We start from the raw sequence: 23,847 nt of genomic DNA, 5'->3' as shown, positions 1-23,847 counted from the left end.
CACAGAGCCTGACGCGGGGCTCAAACTCACAGACCGTGAGATCATGACCCAAGCCGAAGTCAGACGCTCAACCAACTGAGTCACCCAGGCGCCCCAGGTTTTATCTTTTTAAAAAATGTTTATTTGAGAGAGAGAGCATGCACACACAAGTGGGGGAGGGGCCGAGAGGGACAGAGAGGATCCCAAGTAGGTTCCACACTGTCAGTGCAGAGCCTGATATGGGGCTCGATCCCAAGAACCGTGAGATCATGGCCTGAGCCGAAATCAAGAATCAGATGCTTAACCAACTGAGCCACCTAGGTGCCCCCCAGTCTCAGCTTAAAAGAAGATCCCCTTGGGGCGCCTGGGTGGCTCAATTGGTTAAGCGTCTGACTTCGGCGCAGGTCATGATCTTATAGTTCGTGAGCTCGAGCCCCACGTCAGGCTCTGTGCTGACAGCTCCGAGCCTGGAGCCCGCTTTGGATTCTGTGCCCCTCTCTCTCTCTCTCTCTCTCTCTCTCTCTCTCTCTCTCTGTGTGTCACTCCCCCGCTCACACTCTGTCTCTCAAAAAATAAATGTTAAAAAAAAAAAAAAAAGGAAATTCCCTCCACCAGCAAAGATAAATTATCAATATGCATCACTTTCTACCTGCCCTACACACCCTGTGAGGGCAACTTACCACCTATGACCTCTTTAGTCCGCCTCCCTTGGGCTGTGTGAAGCTCCATTCCCCTCAGGGATCAGGCTTAGAAATGTGGTTAATACTTGAAGCAGGTCCCAGGACAGAAGCGTAAGGATGGAGAGGGACCAGGTGGCCAGACGGCTGTCTATATGTGAGTGGGAGTTAGGAGTTGACAGGCAAAGCCCCTGATAGATTCGAAGGCAGAGATCCCTGGAGCTGGGTTCTCTGTGGCCTGGGAATGCCCATCTATAGCCTTGGGCACCGCTCCCTACCACCTAATTCACCCTGACCAAAAGGACTTATAGGACAAACTAAACTCTTTGCGGTTCGCCCCACGGAGTTCTGCCTCAAACGCTTCCAATGTGTACAAATTTTCTCCTGCTCACGGACAACTACAGCGAGTAGTTGTACAGTAATGTACTCAGAGTTCTAGAACACCACCTTCTGGGATGCCCGAGGAGCTTTGGCATCACAGAAGTCCTAATATCCCCTCTGAGAGGTCCTGCGTGCATGTGATCAATAACAAGACCAAACAAACTCATCTTGCAGGCAAAGACGTTCAACCCAGCCCTGAGTGAGGTAGAGAACACAGGGTTCCTTTCTAACTTCATCTCCTCCCGTAGGCAGTGCTAGAGCCCTTCCAACCACTTGGAGCTTGTGATGTTGTGACTCTTAATAATAAATACATACTTGGGGATGCCTGGCGGGCTCAGCCAGTTAAGCATCGGTTGAGTGTCCGACTCTTAACCACAGTTCCTGAGATCGAGCCCCGTGTTGCTCTCTGCACTGGCAGGGCAGAGCCTGCTTGGGATTCTCTCTCCCCCTCCCTGCCCCTCCCCTGTGTGTACTCTCTCAAAATAAACAAACATTAAAAATATATATATATATATTTGGTCTTTGTCCTGTTCCAGTATCACGGCTCCCCAAATCCTTGTAATTAGAGCAACAGGGGCATCTTTTTGTTATATTTGGACTCTGTTCCTGAAATGGTTTCCAAGGGATAAGAGTGAAATGGGTGTCTTACTAGTCATTAACAGATCCCTTTCGACCACACCACACCCGAGTTTCTGCTAAGGAAGTGATGTGTGCAAAGCCCCCTTGGATAACCTAAGGATGGGAGCCGGCTGCCAGGGAAACCAATCTTGAGATGAGAGTCTGAGAACTTTCAGCCCCGCCTCGAGGTAGGGGAGAGGGGCTGGGGGTTGAACTGATGACCAGTGACTTTGTCAATCGTGCCCATGTAATGAAGCCTCCATAACTGCTCCCCCCTGCCCCCCGCCAAAAAAAGACGTGGCTTGATGTTCTGAGTGTACCTGGAGAGGGCGTGGAAGTTCCAGGCTTCTTCTTCAGACCCCGCCCTATGTATCTCTTCCATCTGGCTGTTCTGGAATTCTATTTTTTTGTAATAAGCCGGCAATCCAGTAAGAAAAATGTTTTACTTTTTCTTTAATTTTTATTTTTGAGAGAGAGAGAGAGAGAGAGAGAGAGAGAGAGAGAGCGCGTCTGTGCAAGCAGAGGAGGGGCAGAGAGAGGGGAAGAGAAGTTCTGAAGCAGGTTCTTCACTGACAGCAGTGAGCCTGATGCGGGGCTCGAACTCCTGAACCGCGAGACCATGTCCTGAGCTGATGGCTCCACCGACCGAGCCACTCAGGGACCCAAGTAAAATTTTTTTTCTGAGTTTTCTGAGCCACTCTGGCCAATCGATTGAACCCAAAGAGGGGGTCCTGGGAACCTCCAATAGCTAGCCAGTCAGTGGTCAGAAGCACAGGTGACCAGTGGGACTTGTAACTGGCATCTGAAGTGGGGGGCGGGGGTAGACAGTCTGGCAAGGCTGAGTCCTTAACTTGGGCATTGGACATTACCTAGGTAGACAGTGTCAGAACGGAGCTCAACTGTGGACACTCAGCTGCTTTCAGAAACGTTGTGCAATATTCTGTGTGAGCAAAGCAAGGTGAGCAGGTACACGCAGTGTTTTCTTCACAGAGCTGCACTTAACTTGAGTGGATGGAGGTATCCGCTTGTCAATCTATGTAAATTCCTTTAAAAATTCATCTCCAGGCTCTAGCCGCACACAGGTCAATGCACAAAGCTTTTCAACGGGGATTTCTTGGCCACTTACCTCCCTAACTTGTACTCCTCGGGCGTGTAGCCGATGTACTGGATCAGCCGTTCTACGCCCTCTGCTGGAGGCCCGTGCCAGTGTGGCCAGGTGTCTGGGCACAAGGACTTGTACCTGGGGAGAGGAGAGGCCCTTCCAGAAAGCCTTCGGACCTTCCACTCACCTCCCCCACCCCCACTCCCCTCCAGAGCTCAGGATGTGCTCCGCTGTGGTATGTCAGCTACTCAGCACAATCCAGCAGACTCATCATACCAACTTCCTTGAATTCAATAACGCACACTTGGCAAGAAACATAAAAGGGAGAAACGGTCTCAACGGGGTGGGTTGGGTCTGTCTTCATAGAACAATGACATCGTCAGACACCCCACCCAAGAAACTCCATTCCACTCCTAAGTACACACGCAGAGGCATGAAAACATACGTCCACACACAAGCTCATACGTGAACGTTCACGGTGTCATCACTCATCATAGACAAAAGGTAGACACAACCCAAATGTCCGTCTGCCGATGAACGAATAGATAAATGAACGTGGGCCAGCACAGGAAGAAAAGGTACCGTGCTTGGTAAGTGACGAGGGATTTTTCAAGGGTAATTTTGGACGTAATGCTGATTTACGGACCTGACTTCAGCACACAATATAACTCCCTTCTATATGTGGTCACCATAGACAGAACCATGGTTGTCTGTAACATAATGAAATAAGAGAACGCAGAATTCCAAGTGCCCGTGGACCAAGGGTAGAAACTATATCCGGGACCGCCCTGGCTGGGTTTGAGTCCAGCTCAGGAGCCGGGCAAGTCACTTCACCTCCTCACCCTGTGCAACACGAACAATAACAAGCCCTTCTCATGGGACCGTCACAAGGCTGAAGGGAGATAATCTGTGGAGAGCACTGGACACAGTCCGAGACTTCAAAAAAATGTTAGCTACATTACTCCTACTATGCTTGTCACCCTTAATAATGTTATATGGTTCCTACTATTTCAAAATCACATTTTACACTGTTTTTTAAAATTCGTTAATATTTATATTTGAGAGAGACACAGCGTGTGATCAGGGGAGGGGCAGAGAGAGGGGAAGACCCAGAATCCGAAACAGGATCCAGGTTCTGAGCTGTCAGCACAGAGCCCGACGCGGGGCTCGAACCCACGGACTGCAAGATCGTGACCTGAGTCGAAGTCGGACGCTTAACCAACTGAGCCACCCAGGACCCCACATTTTACTCTGTTAAAAATGGGTTTATTTTCCAGGAACTATACTTTATGAGCAAGTCCACGAAGGGCAATGGACTGAATGTTTGTGTCATCTCCTTACTCCTAAATTCACATGCTGAAATCCTAACCCACGATGTGATGGCTTTAGGAGGTGGGGTCTTTGGGAGGTGATGAGGTCATGAGGGAGCCTCCATGAAAGGGATGAGTGTCCCCATAACAGAGGCCTCCAGAGATCTCCCTCACCCTCTTTCCCCCACGCGAGGATATGAGAGAATGGCAGACTTCATGCAACCCAGAAGACAGTCCTCACCGGAACATGACCACGCTGCTATCTCAAGCTCAGATTTCCAGCCTCCCAAACTGTGAGAAATAAATTTCTGTTGTTTGTAAACCACCCAGTCCCCGGTACTTTGTTTTAGCCACCTGAATTAAGACAGGCACTGAGTGTCATGTGTTCTTCCCTGGTTACCTTTCCCGGTCTAGCTACGTACGCACAAAGGCACAGGGGCACGCCAACCCCAGGGAACACAGTACAGCCCCAGGCCCTGCTCCCGGCTGTCCAGGCCACGCCCATCACTAGCACACATCATCAAAGTTGTCCAAACATGGGCTAGACAGACACGGCGGGGAATGAGGAGATGCCTTAAACACTGGCAGGGAGAGAGACTAGTACGTTCCATCTGTGTAAGTTCCACTAGTAAATTTCAAATGTGAGATACAATAGCTTCCTGATCAAGGGAAGTAAGGCCAGGCAGGGTGCACACATATGATCATCTTTAGCCCCTCCCTGAGCCCCACTGACCTGCAGCCATGCCAGCCTCCTGGCTGGTCCTCCAGCCCACCCAGTTCCCACCTCCAGGCTCTCCGCCCTGGATCACTGTCCCCAAATACCTTCATGGCTCCCTCCCTCCACTTGGAAAGGCCCTCCCAGACCACCTTACCTAAAGAGGTAAAGCCTTCCACCTTTCGACCCTGCTCCTCTTTCCTCTCCCCAGATTCATTTCCCTTCAAAGACATATCCCCACTTGACCGCCTATATCCTCATTATAGCTAGTGGGCTCCCCCACTGGGAAGCAAACCCCATGCTTCAGTGGGGTCTGTCCTGTCCTGCAGTTACCCAGCACCAAGGACAGCGCTGGTACACAGCAGGTGCTCAGTAGTATTTACAGAAAGAGTGAAGGAGCCTCAGGCAATAACAAAATAGAAAAGAAGATTTGTGAAGTGCAAAAAAAAAATGCAAAAAAAAAAAAAAGGGAACATCAAATGCGCATGTGTTTGCGGGGTAGGGTGGGCGGCGGCTGCTGATTCTGGCCATCTCTACCCCAAGTTAGACTCAGAAAAAAATGGATATGTGAAAACGGTGAATGAAATACAAGTAGCTGATGAGCAAACACAAGGCAAACAGTCTGGTAGTTCCTCAAACAAACATTGAATTATCATACAACCTAGTAATCTACTCATAGGTATACCCCCTCCCAAATAAAAACACATGTCCACATAAAAACCTATGCATATGCATAACAGTATTATTATATGTTATATGCATATTATATGTTATATGCAGAACAGTATTATTTATCATAGCCCCGAGCAGAAACAATCCAAATGCCCATCAACTGATAATGCATAAATAGAATGTGGCCTGTCTATCCACACAATGGAGCATGATTCAGCCCTCAAAGGGAATGAAAATATACACTACAACAGGGATGAACCTTGAAAACACTATGCCAAGTGACAGAAACCAGTCACAAAAGGCCACATGCTGTATGATTTCATGCATATGAAATGTTCAGAATGGGGAAATCTAGACAGACAAGCAGTAGGTTAGTGACCGCTTCGGGCTGGAGTGGGGGTGGTAAGGAGATAAGGGGGTTACAGCTAAAGGGTGTCAGCAGGTATATAAATCATTAACAGAACAGTAAGGAAAGAGATTATTACTTAATAAATGCATATAAGCAGATATTACTTATCAAGGCATGAGGCTCATGGGAGAAAAACAAACATGATCCTTGGTAGAGAAAGATCTGAGGTCACTAAATCAGGGGCTACAAATCAGAGCTGCTAGAAAACGCTCAAGTTTCAAAGGGCAGGATCTGGATGTAAGTTGCAAAATGCAAGAAATCTGATGAAAAATGTAAGCTCGTGCGCAAGGCTTTTATGCAGTTGAAGCTCAAAAGCAGCTTAGTATCAGGTTAAAATATAAAATTGCCAATATTCAACCATGGCGACCCACAAAAATAACAATTTTATTCTGCTTCCCTTGAGTGTGTGAGAATGTGTTGGTTTTTTTTTTTTTTTTTTTGGTAGGACAAATTCACACATAGCCCCCCACCAATGAAGTGCTGGTGCACAAGCAATTTGAGTGGCGGTGGTGGTGGGATTATATCATTAAAACCTTATGAACTTATGTTCACACCACTCCACCTGCTTCTCTTGATAGCCCATGAGGCCGAGAGGAACGCTTCCAGACTGAAGGCTAAACTAGCACCTACAATCACCACGGGAAGGGTCTTCCCCAACTAAATACAGACTCAAGTGGTGCACTGCCCACTCTGCCCCCTGGGTGGCAGGTCTGTGCGTTAACCTGTGTTTCCTGGACTCCAAGAAGTTACAGGCTTAACGTCAGGAAGGGAAGGAGGTACAGCGAATCAGTTTCCTATTCTGCAAAATGTTAGTGCTCATCACAGTCAAGTCTACAGCAATTAACCAAATGGAGTTGCCTGGGGCCTGGCCTTTTATTCAGCAACGCACCCTGAGAGTCCTCACACACTAGGTATTTGTACCAGCTTCAACTCAACAAAACCAACTTTACCTTTGCAAGAAATGCTCATATTTCCGCCGGTGTGCAAAGCCAGCCCGTCTCACCCGCAGGTGCTCCATCAGCCCCAGGTACTTGATCTGATGCCTTATGAGCAAGTCATCAAACTTGCCTTTGGAAACACAGAAGGGAGAGTGACAGTAAAGGATTCCATGGCTCTGTTTCAACCAAGACAGATCACAGGCTGCAAGCTGACCATCTGTGGGCTGGGTCTGGCCACGGACATATTTTGTCAGGTCCTAACTCTGTTGTTTTATTTTAATGGGGGAATTTACAGCAAAAATTGGATTTCTGGCTTCTCTTAAAAAAAAAAAAGATATCTGGCCATGCTGGGCTAGAGTCCCACGTGGCAATAACTAGCTGGAAGGTAACAGGGCTGCTCCTTTAGACAGCATGTGCCCTTTGGAGTTCGCCACAGTCCCCTCCACTCCCTATTGCCTTACATCCTGCTTCACTCACGTGCTCTTCCTGCCTGCCTTCTGTAAGCCTCTGACTATACAACTGTGTTACCGACCATGGCATGAGCGTGGAAGATACCCAAGTCCCAGACCATTTGGAAAACTGTTCACTGGCTGGAGAGAAGCAACACTGCTTCCCCCCACCTCTGACATCTGCCTGGCTCAGCTGTGCTGCTCCTGAAACCGGCCAGGCTCTGAGCAATGGTCACTCAGGACCACCAAAAAACCTCCTCTCCCTCCCTATTCATTTACCTTCTATTATTTAAAAATGAAAATAAATCATGTATGGAGAGCAAGGAGCAAGCCTGTGGGGTTTTTGTTTTTTTGTTAGGATTTTAACCCACTGCCACCTTGGCTTTCCTCCCAGCCTTATTTCCCTGAGTTCAGTGTTCAGAACGATTCATGACTCACTGGGTTCTTTCCTCTCATTGGGCTTGATGCAACGGATGTATGAAGGTTCCTTAGAGATGAGGATTTCCAGAAGGCTGCTCAGGCTGTTTTTAAACTGAGTCCCCACCTTGAGAAAGAGAGAGAGAGAATGAACTAAGTAGAGATTGCAGCTCCAAGTAAATACAGAGAAGATTGGCTAGCCCTTTAGGTCCCAACTCCTGACATATTATCCTACCCATTACCATTCTGCCCACTAGGAGAAGGTTCTGAATGTCCTGGCCTGAGAAGTACAGGCTCAGGCTGGTCAAGCAGAAGCCGGACAAGCACCTGTCCAGAATTCTTCCTTCACTTAGCAAATATGTGATCAGCGCCTTGTAAGAGCCAGTATCGCCATTGAGACCATCACCCCTATGCTCTCTTACTTCCTTGTTACCAAGATTCCTTTATGACACACTGTTTTCTTTCTTTCTTTGATGGTATCTTCCCATACTTTCTTTCACTAGATTATAAGCCCCATGAGAAGAGAGATCTTGTCCATTTTGTCAGCGTTAAATCCTGTGCCCCCTCTACACAGCAGGCACTCAGTGAGTGCAAATAAGCACACTGGTTGCTACGCTTGGAAAGTATATATTTAGTAGAACGTGTTAGCAACATTTCCAGAAAAAGGAAGGACAGCTTAAAATGTATAGGTAACTGGGGGTAACTGTGCCCTCTGGCTGATTTTTGCTGCCTTTCTAATTCTGCATGAGCATTTTTTCCCCACCTCCCCACTCACCGTTGGTGGCCTTCTTCGGTTTTCTAACTCAGCCACCAGGAAGCATTCCTTCAGGATGCGATTTTTGGAACTGCAGAGCACCTGCAAGTAAAAGAAAGGAGTTCCACGTTCAGTGTTTCGGAAATCACTAAGGGGCCTTCAGGAGAGCTTGCATAAGTATGCACGAGGTCCCAGAGCCACTTACTTCCGGAGCACTTGAAGAAGTGGGGAAAAGACATAGTCAAACACGGAAGGAAATGTTTAAAGCTTCATTTTATGGTATTTTTAAAGTTTACTTATTGATTTTTGAGAGAAAGAGAGAGACAGACAGACAGAGAGTGGAGGGGGGTGGGGGCAGAGAGAGAAGGAGACACAGAATCTGAAGGAGGCTCCAGGCTCTGAGCTGTCAGCACAGAGTCCAATGCGGGGCTTGAACCCACGAACATCAAGGTCATGACCCGAGCCGAAGTCAGCCGCTTAACTGACGGAGCCCCCTGTGCTCCCCAACGTTTCTTTAAATTAAAAAAAAAAATTGTTTAATCCACTCTAATTCTGCATTTACAACGGCAGGAAACAGCAATTTGCATACAGGAGAGAGCAAATTGAAATGACCCATTTTGAAGCCAAAACAAAGTGCAAGGAGCTTCAGCCCTGGCTGGTCAAGTGAGAGACTTGGAGATTTTTCCATGAGAAGCCCCCTCCGTGGGTGGGTTTGTGAGGGGCAGGGGCATGGCACACAGAGGCCAGTGTGTCAAATCGTCAGGAGACGATTATTACGTTCCCTGTGTTGGCCCGGCCCTTCCACTCCTGTGTCATTCACCGCGACTCTGAGAGAGAGGCCCCACCAGACCCACCTCACCAGATGGGGAGGTCTGCCCGAGACCCCCAGTTGGGAAGGGGTGGGGCTGACAATGACCCAGGGAGCACCTGCCTGGAGCAGAGATCCAAAGTTAGGAATTGCTCCTCTATCCTGAACCCCAGAGGTGGGGACAAGAGGACCTAGAAGTGACAGAGAAAGACCAGGGAGGGCAGAAGACATCCTGAAATGACTGGTTTGTGCGTCCACTCTGAATATGCCTCCCTAACGTTTAAGCTTTTTGTAGACCAAGCTACTTAAAATCCCATTTTTATAAAACAGTTGACTGTTTCAATGCAAAGCAAGGCTCTACAACACCCAAGGTTTTTCTGATCAGTGAGGTACATGGAGGGAGACTGGGACTTGCAGCAGCAGCCCTAGGGGCTAATCTCAGCCCCACCTCGCCGTGTGACCTTGAACAAGTTGAGATTTCTCTGGGTCCGTCTCCTCATCCTCTGTTTGTGCTACCCTGCTATATTCCCGCTGCACCAGAACAACAATCTCTACTCCTCCTTGGGGACTTCATCCTGATGAGCTCAGTCCCCGCTCCTAACATTATACTCATCACCGAACACACACTGAACTCATCTGGGCCTCAGGGCCTTTGCACATGCTGGTCCCCCACCCTGGAGAAACCCCATTTTTTCCAGTCAACAGCTCAAAGTCACCTCCAGAGGGGTGCTTTCTTTGATCTCTTAAACTAAATTTAAAATGTCCCTCTCAGGGCACCTGGGTGGCTCGATCAGTTAAGCATCTGACTCTTGATTTCGGCTCAGGTCATGATCTCACAGTTTGTGAATTCAAGCCCCTGTGTCAGGCTCTGCATCAGTGCTGAGCCTGCTTGGGATTCTCCCTCTCCCTCTCTCTGCTCATCCCCCATTCATGCTCTGTCTCTCTCAAAATAAACTTTAAAAAAGAAAATGTCCCTCTCAATCATATTTCCTTATTTTCTTCATAGCACTTCTCACTGATGGGTAACTTATCGTGTGCAGTTGACCTTTGAACAATACGGATTTGAACCACGTGGATCCACTTACGTGTAGTTTTTTTTTTTTTAACAGCAACATTACTATAAATGTATTTTAAGATTTTCTTTTTTTCTTAATACGATTTATTGTTAAGTTGGCTAACATACAGAGTATACAGTGTGCTCTTGGTTTGGGGGCCTCAAGTTTGTTCTCTGTATTTAAGAGTCTCTGTAAGATTTTCTTACTAACATTTTCTTTTCTCTAGCTTACCTCCTTTTAAGAATGCAGCATATATGATACATGTAACAGACAAAATATGTGTGAATCAGCTGTTTATGCATCAGTAAGTTTTCCGGTCAACGGCAGGCTGTTAGCAGTTAAGTTGTGGGAAGTCAAAAGTCTTACGTGGATTTTTAAAATCATTTATTTTTGAGAAACAGAGAGAGCATGGCAGGGGCAGAGAGAGAGGAAGAAAGAGAGAGAGAATCCCAAGCAGACTCCGCACAGGCAGCGCGGAGCCCAATGCAAGGCTCGAGCTCATGAACTATGAGGTCATGACCTGGGCCGAAGTCAGATGCTTAGCCAACTGAGCCACCCAGGTGCCCAGTTATAGGTGGATGTTTGACTGCACGGAGGATTGGTGGGATCTTGTTGTTCAGGGGTCAATGTATATATTTATCCTCGGCCACTCCCCACCCCCATGGTAAGCCTCGTGAGAGCAAGGACCGCCCCGAGTGGGTACAGAGTTCTGGCACACAGCAGGGGCAACATACACACTTGAATAGGCACATGGATCAAGGGCACATCGTACAGATGACCTCAAATATCCATTCCGGCCATGAAGGTCTATCGTAAAGGACTGCAGAGAAAAATCCAGGAGGCCCAATCTAGCCCCAAATCCGGGTCATGGGTGATATCTAATAACCATCAGAAACACACATGGTTAAACTTCACACTTACTTCTTTCAGATGTCTGTAGAGGAGATCATTGTTCTTTTCCAAGAAGCCTGTAAAACGTTGAAACTTTTTTGAGTCAATGGCTTTGCCTAAAAATCCATTTCCATCCCAAGTGACCGCAAAAGGAAACCCTGCAAATAATCTCCTAGGATCAGGTCGGAGTTTCCCAGCTTTGGCACTGCTCACATTTGGGGCTGAAAAGACTTTGTTGTGGGGTCCATCTTGTGAATCACAGAATGTTTAACAGCATCCCTGACCTCTACCCATGTGATGTCAGTGTCACCTTCTCTAGCTGCAAGTATCAAATTGTCTCTAGACATGGCCAGATATTCCTGGGGGAGTTAGCTCGCCCTTGGTTGAGAATGAGGTCCTCAGAGTTGAATCTATGGCATACACGCCGTACTCTAAACTCCCACTTAGCTATCACAAGAAGGTAGAGATTTTACGCGAAGCACTGTAGATATGTCCTAGTCCCGTAGCATAGAACTACGTATAAACGGAATGACGTCAGAACAAGGAAGGGGGTACTGAATTTCAAGAGGGGCCAGGTGAAGCCAGGTGAGCAAATCATCCCACCACTTAGCAAAGCCAAGCTGAAGCCCCAGGACTCGAGGCACCCAACAGTGTCTTCATACAAAGGAAAACTCGCCATTTCCAATGTTAAAACTCGGTTTATTCAGGGCTCCCTTAAAACCTTATCGGTTACTAATAATTATGTTTGTAACTAAATGACGTTATACAATCAAAGCCAACTAAGAAAAAGGCGTCTGAGACCTAACCTTTTCAGAAGACTATTTGGAGTCACCAAGACTGGCATCCTTATTGTGGCAAAACAGACAAAACATAAAATTTAGCATTTTAGCTACTTTTACACGTTCAGCGGTATTAAGCACGGCCACACTGCTGTGTAACCGGCACCACCAGTCGTCTCCAAAATGCTTCACCTTCTCAAACTGAAACTCTGACCCCGTTAAATGCTAACTCCCCCTCCCCCTCCCCCAGCCCCTGGTAACCACCACTTTCTGCCTCTAGGAATTTGGCTACTCTTCTAATTTGACTACGCCTTAGAATGGGAATGATGCAGGGTTTTGTCCTTTTGCAACTGGCTTATTTCACTTGGCATAAGGTTTTCTTCTTCTTTTTTTTTTCATTTTTTTAACATTTATTTATTTTCGAGACAGAGAGAGACAGAGCATGAACGGGGAAGGGTCAGAGAGAGAGGGAGACACAGAATCTGAAACAGGCTCCAGGCTCTGAGCCATCAGCCCAGAGCCCGACGCAGGGCTCGAACCCACGGACCGTGAGATCGTGACCCGAGCCGAAGTCGGCCGCTTAACCGACTGCGCCACCCAGGCGCCCCCATAAGGTTTTCTTCTTAGAAAAACTTTTTAAGGGGCGCCTGGGTGGCGCAGTCGGTTAGGCGTCTGACTTCAGCCAGGTCACGATCTCGCGGTCCGTGAGTTCGAGCCCCGCGTCGGGCTCTGGGCTGATGGCTCAGAGCCTGGAGCCTGTTTCAGATTCTGTGTCTCCCTCTCTCTCTGACCCTCCCCCGTTCATGCTCTGTCTCTCTCTGTCCCAAAAATTAAAAAAAAAAAGTTGAAAAAAAAAAAAAAAGAAAAACTTTTTAAATGTTTATTGTTGAGAGAGAGAGAGAGAGAGAACAAGCAGGGGAGGCACAGAGAGAGAAGGAGACAGAAGATTTGAAGTGGACTGTGCAGTGACAGCAGAGAGCCCGACTTGGGGGCTCGAACCCACGAACCATGAGATCATGACCTGAGCCAAAGTTGGACCCTCAACCCACCGAGCTGCCCAGGCGCCCCCAAACTAATTTCTGATAGAACTTTTAACTTAGCAATGCCACTTTTGGGAATTTATGCTACGTATATAACATGCACAGATTGGCCAAGTGAAACATGCAAGGGGGTCAACAACAGCAGGGTTTACAAGAAACAAAACTGGAAACAAGCTGTGTCCATCAAACAGGTCAAAGGACACGGCCCTAGAGGGAGTGCCTGCAGCCTCTCCAAAGAAACGTGGTACAATCTGTTGGCTGCTACGGAGACTAGATGTGAGTGCGGAGGCAAAAGGTGTGGGTCTGAACCCCAGCTCTGTCACTTACTATCTGAGCGACCTTGGGCAAGTTACTTGACTTCTCTGAGCTCAGTTGCCTTGGAGATTAAAAGAAGGATAATAAAACGGTTCTGTGAGGTGAAGCACTGGGACAGTGTCTGGCCTACAGTAAGTATTGAGCGTTAATTGGAATCTAAATGATCTTGGGCTCCTGGGTGGCTCAGTCGGTAGAGCGTCTGACTTTGGTTCAGATCATGGTCTTGAGGTTAGTGCGTTTAACCCCACACTGGGCTCTCTGCTGTCAGGACCAAGCCTGCTTCAGATCCTCTGTCTCCCTCCCTCCCTCTCTCTCTCTCTCTGCCCCTCCCCTGTTCACGCTCTTTCGCTCAAAAATAAACAAACATTTAGGGCACCTGGGTGCATCTGACTTCGGCTCAGGTCATGATCCCATGAGTTCGAATCCCACACTGGGTGACCTTGAGCCCCAGTTCGGGTGAATATGGGCCCTGCTTCTATCTCTCTCTCTCTCTCTCTGTCTCTGTGCCCCTAGCTCACTTGGGCACATGCTTTTTCTCCCTCTCTCTCTCTCAAAAATAAATAAACATTTAAAACAGAAACAAGAAACAATTTTTCTCGTTTTCATGAAATGAAAAAACATGCAAAATAGAGAACACAGAATAACATCTGTGTTACTTAAATGCGTGTGCATATATGTGTTATTTGAATATGTATATGTGTCCCCACATATTTAAGTAGATGCAGAAGATATTTCTATTTTCCTGAAAGAAATTACAAGAAACTGTTGGTTCCTGTGGGAGAAACTAGGAGTAAAAGGGACTTTTAGTTTCCTTTTTTGGACTTTTCTGTACCGTTAGGAACTTCTTGCGTTACGTGTATATTATTGATGATGACAGTCAATCAATTATCCACAAAGAGAGATTCATTCCATTTGAAAATGTTTTCTGTTTTTATACCACTCTGAATTCAAGAGAAAAAATACATATTGCTTTTTAAATATTCTTAGAGAAACTTATTTAAAAGTGAAAATAATTTAGGGGCGTCTGGCTTGCTCAGTCAATGGAGCATGTGACTCCTGATCTTGGGGTTGTGAGTTCAAGCCCCACGTTGGGTGTGGAGCCCACCTTAAAAAAGAATTGTAAAAAGAAAAAAAAAGTGAAAATAATTTAGAACCTAAAGCAGAAATGACAAAAGAAAATATTTTTTAAAGGTTTTGAAAGACAATGTTCATAGGAACCTTATTAGTAAGAGCTCAAAAGCAAACAACCGAAATGCCTATCAACTGATGAATGGATAAACAAAACAGGGTATATCCATAGATGGAATATTATTTAGCAATAAAAATGGTAACACAGATGAACCTTGAAAACAAGATGCTAAGGGAAAGAAGCCAGACACAGAAGACCACACATTGTGTGATTCCATTTAGATGAAATACCCAGAACAGGCAAATTTGCAGAGACAGAATTGGGATGAAGTGTTCTTTTTTTGTTAAATATTTATTTATTTTGAGAGAGAGAGAGAGAGAGAGAGAGAGCGAGCGAGCGAGCATGGTAGCAGGAGAGGGGCAGAGAGAAAGAGGGAGAATCCCAAGCAGGCTCTGTGCCATCAGCGCGGAGCCTGACCTGGGACTCAAACCCACAAACCGCGAGATCACGACCAGAGCCGAGGCCAAGAGTTGCCTGCTTCATTGACTGAGCCACGCCAGGCGCCCCTGGGGCGAAGCGTTCTAAAATGCACAGCGGTGACGGGTGCATAACTATAAAGTGAACAGAGTAAAACTTACCGGAGGGTACACTTTAAATGGGTGAAATGAAGTGGTTCGACAAAAAAGTAATAAAGAGAAAACTTCAAACGGCTTGCTTGCAAGCAGAGCTAGGGAATGTTTGGGGTAGACGTGCAGCCACTTCTTCGGCGGACACAGGGACACCTGCGTGACCGTGACCTACGCCCCACGCACACTCACCTTTGGTGCAGTACGTGACCTCTCCTGCGTAGTGAGAGAGCCGAAACTCCATCCAGCCAATCCTCTTTCGGCCCTTTGGCCCCGCCAGCTTCCGGCTGCAGCAAGAGAGAACAAGACACGAACCGAACCTTCCTAGTTTGCTGTAACAACACGCACCAACATAGAAAGCAAAGAGCGAAAGAGAAGCCTGGAGAAAGGGTAACCCACTTGCACAGCTGGTGGGACGCAAAGTGGTGCGGCCACTGTGGGAAGGACCAGGGAGGTTCCTCCAAAAGTTGAAACAGAGCTACCCTACAATCCAGCAACTGTACTACGAGGTATTTACGCAAAGAATACAAAAACACTAACTCAAAGGGATACATGCAGCCCTATGTTTATAGCAGCATTATTTACAACAGTCAAATTATGGAAGCAGCCCAAGTGTCCACCGATCGGTGAATGGATAAAGAAGATATGGCATATAAACACAATGGAATATTACCCAGCCACAAAACAGAATGAAATCTTGCCATTTGCAACGACATGGATGGACCTGGAGAATATAATGGCTAAGTAAAAGTCAGAGAAAGACAAATACCGTGTGATCTCATTCATATGTGGAATTTAAGAAACAAATGAACAAAGGGGGGGGGGGGGAGAGACAAAGCAAGAAACAAACTCTTAACTGTAGAGAACAAACTCATGGTTACTAGAACGGACCAGGGTGGGGACATGGGGGAAATAGGCGATGGGGACTGAGGACTTCACTTGTGATGAGCACGGGGTGAGGAATGGAAGTGCTGAGTCCCTATACTGCAGCCCTGAAACTGACAGAACACTGTATGTTAACTAACTGGAATTGAAACGAAGACTTAAAATGTGATCCTTCCCCTGAGAACTGAGGAATTAAAAAACACACGTGAGCCACAGAAGACACACTGATTTGTACAATGAAAAAACTTCTACTTTTTCCAGATGATAACTAAGAACCAATTTGCTACATTTTTATGATGGTAAGTGACTAAAATGCTCATAAAACATCATTTTTCAGATTCTGGTGATGGCTAATTTTTTGTAACCTTTCTTGAAATGAACATATATATTGACAACGCAGATACCCAAGAGGGGGAGGGGCAGAGAGAGAGAGGAAGAGAGAGAATTCCCAAGCAGGCTCTGCAGTCAGTGCAGAGCCTGATGCGGGGCTTTAACTCATGAACCATGAGATCGTGACCTGAGCTGAAGTCAGACATTTAACTGACTGAGCCACCCAGGTGCCCTTCAGTTTTCCATTTCTGATTCATTTCCTTATCCTTTCAATATTCTACAAAAGCTCTGATAAAGCCACCACCATTTACCCGGTCTTTGCCACGGCCAGAAATTACACTAGGTGACTTACGGAGCCACTTACAATGCTCCACACCAGGTATATTAATAGGTCATGTTTTATAAGTGGCCGAGCTGCGATTCTAGTCAATTTTCTTGGATGCTGTAAACCCTCATTCTCTGGATCTACGTGGCAGTGATGTGAGTACACACGAATGTGAAGATTCGTTGGGTCGTACGCTTCAGATCCACACATAGCTCTGTGTGTACTTTATATTTGATACGTAACTTAAAAAAAAAAGACTATTTCTGGGGTTCCTGGGTGGCTCAGTCCATTAAGTGTCTGACTCTTGATTTCAGCTCCGGTCATGATTTCACAGTTCATGAGATCAAGCCCCGTGTTGGGTTCTGTGCTGACTGCACTGAGCCTAGTTGGCTCTCTCCCTCTCTCTCTGTCCCTCCCCCGTTTGCACTCTCTCTCTCTCTCTCTCTCTCTCTCTCAAAATAAACATTAAAAAAAAAAGACTTTGAAAAAGAAGCCTATTTCACACCTGTGACCCTGTCCACAAGGTCACGATCATAAAGATACAAAATCTTAGGGGCGCCTGGGTGGCTCAGTCCATGAAGTGTCTGACTTCGGCTCAGGTCATGATCTCATGGTTCATGAGTTTGGGCCCCGCGTCGGGCTCTGTGCTGACAGCTTGGACCCTGGAGCCTGCCTCAGACTCTGTGTCTCCCTCTCTCTGTGTCCCCTCCTCCACTGTGCTCTCTCTCACTCTCAAAAATAAACGTTAAAAAAAAAAAAGATACAAAATCTTAGAACATTCTACCTGGAATTCGGGTTTGATTTCTACGAACAAAAGGTACACATATATAGGAGTCGGTATATCATCATGGCGCATCACGTTTCTGTGCACGAAGAAGCACCTTTACTCTTGGGGTCCACTGCCCACATACTCAAGAAAGTGGGTAAGTGACGAGCCTCCCCAAGCAACAGCTTGTCGAGCGAGATACATACGTCTGGAAGTGCGCATGCTGGCCTACTTTCTCTTCCAATTTCTCCAGGAAACTCAAGTCCGTAGCGGGACCGGGACGGATACATTCTTCATCCTTCCAGAGAAAAAAGAGAAGCCTCGATCCGTAGCATCCTACGCCATCGATTCCAAGTTGAAACGCCTTCGCCAGCTGTGGCAGAAGGTAGTGGACTAAAACGCTGTCACCTCAACCCAAGTTCAGGTGAACCTTGGGGGCGCGAGGGCAGTGACCCCTCACGCGTGCTTAGCTTCTCAGAGGGATCTGAAATTCTGTGAAAAGTCACCTTGCCCACCCATCCGGCCACCATATTTCCAAAGTCTTCTTGAACACCACCTCAGTTTCTCTTAACCAGCCACTGCTGGCCAAGACCACATCCCCTTTTACCAGGAGCAAAAACCTCATGGAGAGAAAGCTATAAAGCCCCGGGCATCTAACTTCTCACGTCTCTCCGGCTGTGTCTTTCTACTTCCTGTTTCGGGCCCTTGACACTGGCAACATGCGAGTGACCATCTTTAAAATCAACCCTGCAGCTTTTGTTAAAACGACAAGAAAACACCGGGCTCCAGGTGAGTGAGACAACTCTTTCGAAGTGACATGTCTGTGCTAGTCTAGCCATCGATATGAGCATTGAGAGCCCAGAGAAGAGCTTATGTCAGCCTGTGCCTCCCGGAACTTGCCTCCCCGGATGTCCACACGGCCCTTCCCAGACCGCCTCGCCTGAAATTGAGTCATCCTTCCCGGCACATCTAGCTTTTGAGCTTTTCTCATTGTAAAACCTACTTATGTTGCCCACGAAACTGTCTGTTGTCAGTCTCTCCGCGCTAGAATTGAAAGCTTCATGAATGTAGTGGTTTTGGTCTGTTTTGTCCACTGCTTGTGTCCCACAGCACAGGGCACAGTCACGGCACCAAGGAAGCATTCGGTAAGCATTTGTTGAACGAAGAGAGTCTGAATGCTTACCACACCCCGGCATAATTCTAAGCCCTGTGCATGTACAATCTCAGCCTGTCCTTACAATTCCTCGAGATAAGTGCTGCTATCACTGCATCCATTTAAGACAAGGAGATGGGAGCTCAGAGAGGGTAAGACACCCACCCAAGGTTACATAGCTAGCAAGCAATGGGGCGGGCATCTGAATCCAGGGGGTGTCCATGTTCCTGGCAACGACAGGCACCATTTGTAGTCACTGCTGTGCTTTAGAATCTTGTTCACCCAACAGTTAGGTGGGGGCGGGTGGCAGGCAGGAGAGAGGAGACCAATTATTTTCGTTATAAGGGAGAAGATCCCAAATGAAAAGGCAAAGAAATACTTTCTCATTGGCTTTAGATTTTAAAAAGTGATGTTTGGGGGCGTCTTGGGTGGCTCAGTCGGTTAAGCATCCGACTTTGGCTCAGGTCATGATATTGCGGTTTGTGGGTTATGGGTTCGAGCCTGGGTCGGGGTGATGGCTGGGAGCCTGAAGCCTGCTTCAGGTTCTGTGTCTCCCTCTCTCGCTGCCCCTCCCTCCCTCCCACTCTGTTTCTCTCAAAACTAAATAAACGTGTTGAAAAAAAGCGATGTTTGAACTGGAAAAATTGGGCATGGATGTTCTCAGAAGTCCCAACAGGTCAAGATAAAGCCATGGGTGCATCCTAAGGAGTCTCAACTCTGGATCAGCGCACATTCTTTGTAAAACCTTCCTTTATGTTTTCTGGCTTTCTGCTTGGGCTAAGCAACCCTTTTCGAGCCTGGGGGGAAACTTCCGCGTGTTGGCGACACCGTACGAATGGAGTCTAAGTCAACATTAGTTTTCTCACCAGAATGGAAATGATCCCTTTGTGTCTCTCGTCCACCAAATCACAGATGATCTTGTTGTTGAAATACTGAATGGGCTCCCACTGAAATGACAAAGAGAAAAGAATTCTCCGAGGGTGATTTAGGTGAACATAAAATAGATCTCTTTTTAAAATGATTTTCCCTCTCTCTCTCGGCCCCTCCACTGCTCACATTCTCTAAAACACATGTTAAAGATATATATATTGGGGCGCCTGGGTGGCGCAGTCGGTTAAGCGTCCGACTTCAGCCAGGTCACGATCTTGCGGTCCGTGAGTTCGAGCCCCGCGTCGGGCTCTGGGCTGATGGCTCAGAGCCTGGAGCCTGCTTCCATTCTGTGTCTCCCCCTCTCTCTGCCCCTCCCCCGTTCATGCTCTGTCTCTGTCTCAAAAATAAATAAAAAACGTTAAAAAAAAATTTTAAATGATTTTCCAACGTTATTTTTCCAAAATCTGATTTTTTTAATCTCTAACATTAAAAAAAAAAAAAAGAAAAGAAAAGAAACTACCTGAATGTCAAAGTAATTTCCCAGAAAATAAGCAGAGCATGGGAGAAAATAATAATTCTTAGTACTAGGGAGGCCAAAATCTCCAGGGAAATATCCTTTCTCAAGCAAATCTCCTTCGCTAGATTAAGAAATCAAGTGAGAAGAAAACATTAAGACGTTTACCTCTATGCCTTCCATTTCATATTCTGCCTGTTCCGCCTTAAGGGTTCTCTCAATTAACAGTTGCTGGAGTTTCTCATTGCAGTAATTGATGCAGAACTGTTCGAAACTAGAGAGGCCCAAAATTTAAAGAGCTAAAGCTGCACGAGTAGACCAATCAAAAAACTGTATTTGCTTATTTTTATTTTTTTTTAACGCTTATTTTGAGAGAGAGAGAGAGAGAGAGAGAGAGAGAGAGGAAGTGGGGGAGGGGCAGAGAGAGAGGGAGAGAGAGAATCCCAAGCAGGCTCTGCACTGTCAGCACGGAGCCCGATGCGGGGCTCAAACTCACGAAATTGTGAGATCATGACCCGAGCCGAAATCAATAGTCAACGCTTCACTGACTGAGCCACCCAGGCACCCCTGTATTTACTTCTTTTTTAAAGATGCTTTTTTAATACAGAAAAAGCGAAGTCCTTATTAATTACACAATTTACTAAATAGATCCCAAGAATCAAGTTAAAAGATGTTTGCGTTTTTGTTTTACATTTATTTACTTTTGAGAGACGGAGAGAGAGCATAAGTGGGGGAGGAACAGAGAAAGAATGAGACACAGAATCCGAAGCAGGCTCTAGGCTCTGAGCTGTCCGCATAGACCCCAATGTGGGGCTCCAACTCACAAACTGTGAGATCGTGACCTGAGCCCAAGTCGAACACTTGACCGACTGAGCCACCCAGGCGCCCCAAGATGTTTGCCTTTTTTAATGGTCATTCCAATTCTGGAACAGTCTATGAGTTAGCGGCTATGGAAATCCCGAGAATTTCTAAAGATGGGAAACCCAGTTCCAGCAACATTAGAGATGCCTCAGACCAGACGGACAGAGGACCAGGAGGTAATGACAAACTTACCCATTCTTGTCGAAGACCTCAAACCCATAGATATCCAGCAATCCAATCACAGTCTTCTTGGTGAAATCCTAGTCAAAGTAACACACACTATTCATTGTGAGGTCTTTTACTTAATGACTCTTCAAACCCGGTAGCTGCCCCCAAAGCTGGGACTTGGTTATAAAGCTCACACCTTCTCTCTCTCCAACATTGGCTCACAGAGAAATTATAGGGTGGAAACAAATTTCCCAGCCTGCTCCTCTGGCCGGCAGCCCGCCGGGATCCCACTGAAGCTTCCCCAGCCACCACCCGAGAAGTGAGACCTTCCCCTTCTGGTTCACTCCCTTCCTTCAGCCCTTCTCAGCCTCCCAAGCCCACATCAATCCCAAAGAAAGCAAGAGACCTCTATAGACAGCAGCAAAGGAGATGTCTATCCAGGAGAGAGGACAGGTGATACAAATGTCATTTTAAACAGAGGATGGGGACACTTGGGTGGCTCAGTCAGTTAAGCATTCGACTTCGGCTCAGGTCATGATCTCACAGGTCACGAGTTCGAGCCCCACGTCGGGCTCCGTGCGGACGGCTCCAAGCCTGGAGCCTGCTTCCGATTCTGTGTCGTCCCTCTCTCCGCCTCTCCCGCACTCATGCTCTGTCTCTCTCTCTCAAAAATAAACATTAAAAAAATTTAAAAAAAAAAAAGAGAGGACCAGGTGCAAAGATGGATATTTATTTTTATTTTTTTTAAACGTTTATTTATTTTTTTTTTTTCAATGTTTATTTATTTTGGGACAGAGAGAGACAGAGCATGAACGGGGGAGGGGCAGAGAGAGAGGGAGACACAGAATCGGAAGCAGGCTCCAGGCTCTGAGCCATCAGCCCAGAGCCCGACGCGGGGCTCGAACTCACGGACCGCGAGATCGTGACCTGGCTGAAGTCGGACGCTTAACCGACTGCGCCACCCAGGCGCCCCAACGTTTATTTATTTTTGAGACAGAGAGAGACAGAGCATGAACGGGGGAGGGGCAGAGAGAGAGGAAGACACAGAATCCGAAGCAGGCTCCAGGCTCCGAGCCATCAGCTCAGAGCCCGACGCGGGGCTCGAACTCACGGACGGCGAGATCGTGACCTGAGCTGAAGTCGGACGCCCAACCAACTGAGCCACCCAGGCGCCCCAAAGATGGATATTTAAAGAGAAAATGCCTATTTTTTTCGAAAGGGCCACAATTTAGCATTCCGTATGGTGTCCTGAGCTGATGCCTTCCAAATCTGTCCTTTGCGTACTATCTCCTTGAATTTTACGTCTACATACTCTGTGCCTCAGGGTCATTTCCTTAATTTCTAGCTTGGAGGAAACTCCCAGGGTGAATCTGAAGGACTTGTTATGCATATTTTTTCTTATGCACATTAAAAGATGCTCACTGTTAAAGCTAAATTCCGTGGACACTGAAGGCCATCTGGCATACTTCAAATACTGTGCATCCCACACTTCGGGACACACTCCAAAAAGCATTCAGCGGGCATTTTTTTGTGAGCCTACTGTGTGCCGGGAATGCAGACGCGGAACGATATCGTCCCTGGGCACCAGGGGCCAACAGTCAATGCTCACAAATTCTTCAGAGTGACGAGGTCGGTTATAAAACATTACCACGTTAGCGAGAGGGAGTCAGTCAAACATGTTTGGACTAACCTTGTTCACTAAGGAGGAATTGATTTTGTTGACCAGCCAAGTAAATGTTCGTCCATAAATGGCCTTTGCCATTGCGTCTCTAGCGTAGACAGAGAGTTCCAGAGTCAGTGGGCATATTACCTGAGGACAACAACAGGTGCCTCATTACAGAAGTTAAAATAAAAAAACAAAAACCCATGGGGGCACCTGGGTGGCTCAGCTGGTTAAGCATCCGGGGCTTGGTTCCAGTTCAGGTCATGGTCTCATGGTGGTGAGACTGAGCCCCATGTCGAGCTCTGCACTGAACAGGGAACCTACTTGGGGTTCTCCGTCTCCCTCTTTCTCTGCAACTTTCTTTCTCTCTCTTAAAAAAAAAAAAAAAAAAGCCCACTTCCTCCCGAGTTTCCAAATTAGCCTTTAATAGCAGCCAGCGAGGGATATGTGCCGGGGGAAGACACCGCCCCCACCCGTACACGTTCAGGCATAGCTATTTCTTGAGTGCTCACGACGTGTTGGGCATTGCGTGGAGCTGCTGAGGTACAGCCATGACGGAGACAAATTCTGTGGGTTCACAGTTGGGGGACGGGACATTCACGCCCCACACACCGTCATGTTGCAAGCTGAGAGCAGCGTGAGGAGATACCGATGGTGCATAAGGATAGGGGTGGGAAGGTCAGGGAGACCCTTTGAGGGTGTGACCCCAGGAACTGAAGGATGAGAAGGCATTAATTAGAGAAGCACAGGGAACAGTGTTCCAGTAGAGGGAACGGCATGTGCAAAGACCTCACGGGGGAAAGGCATGGCAAGAGGGGAGGCAAGCTAGTGATGGTGCAGTGGTGGGGACGGGGAGGGTGAGGCAGGGGTCTCCTGCAGGAGCTGGAAGGCGGGACCCCGGCCTCCTCTAGGACCATCGTCCTGCTCTTCCATGAGGCAGGCAAGAGCGGGGAGGGCAGGCACATTTCCATCTAGTGTCATTTTTACCTCTTCAGTTTTGGCTTCAATCTTTCTATGGGTGAGAGCTTCCAGAAGGATGGACGGGTGGACCCCCAGGAGCTGAAAACATGGAAACCAAAATGCCATATCAGCGATCAGATTTGCTTTTTGCCAATTTGCAAGGAGTTGGTGCCATTTCCAGGCCCAGGATCATACACCCTGACGGATAATCCCACCGAAATGCGAGAGAGACCACATCCCGATTTTACACTCAGCTGGCTTTTACCCACTCCCTCACCTGCCCCCCTC

The 23,847-nt window shown here is 47.2% G+C and overlaps 1 protein-coding gene across 1 annotated transcript in view; it reads right to left on the bottom strand.

The window, feature by feature from the left end:
• The window catches only part of MYO1H (myosin IH), a 45,950-nt gene that overhangs the window by 11,051 nt on the left and 11,052 nt on the right, over positions 1–23,847 (bottom strand). Inside the window, exons 8-19 of the mRNA XM_047827188.1 lie at positions 23,587–23,658; positions 22,627–22,746; positions 20,961–21,028; positions 20,076–20,181; positions 19,390–19,470; positions 17,577–17,668; positions 15,257–15,351; positions 11,206–11,252; positions 8,443–8,523; positions 7,689–7,794; positions 6,814–6,931; positions 2,782–2,895 (exon numbers count right to left, since the gene is read on the bottom strand). Of these exons, the coding sequence (XP_047683144.1) occupies positions 2,782–2,895; positions 6,814–6,931; positions 7,689–7,794; positions 8,443–8,523; positions 11,206–11,252; positions 15,257–15,351; positions 17,577–17,668; positions 19,390–19,470; positions 20,076–20,181; positions 20,961–21,028; positions 22,627–22,746; positions 23,587–23,658 (1,100 nt within the window). The remainder of the gene's footprint in view (positions 1–2,781; positions 2,896–6,813; positions 6,932–7,688; positions 7,795–8,442; positions 8,524–11,205; positions 11,253–15,256; positions 15,352–17,576; positions 17,669–19,389; positions 19,471–20,075; positions 20,182–20,960; positions 21,029–22,626; positions 22,747–23,586; positions 23,659–23,847) is intronic.

The sequence above is a fragment of the Prionailurus viverrinus genome, chromosome D3 (genome assembly GCF_022837055.1).
Source record: "Prionailurus viverrinus isolate Anna chromosome D3, UM_Priviv_1.0, whole genome shotgun sequence".
NCBI classification, from domain to species: domain Eukaryota; kingdom Metazoa; phylum Chordata; class Mammalia; order Carnivora; family Felidae; genus Prionailurus; species Prionailurus viverrinus.
Note: the sequence above shows the minus strand (reverse complement) of the source record. Positions and strands in the feature narration are given on the sequence as shown.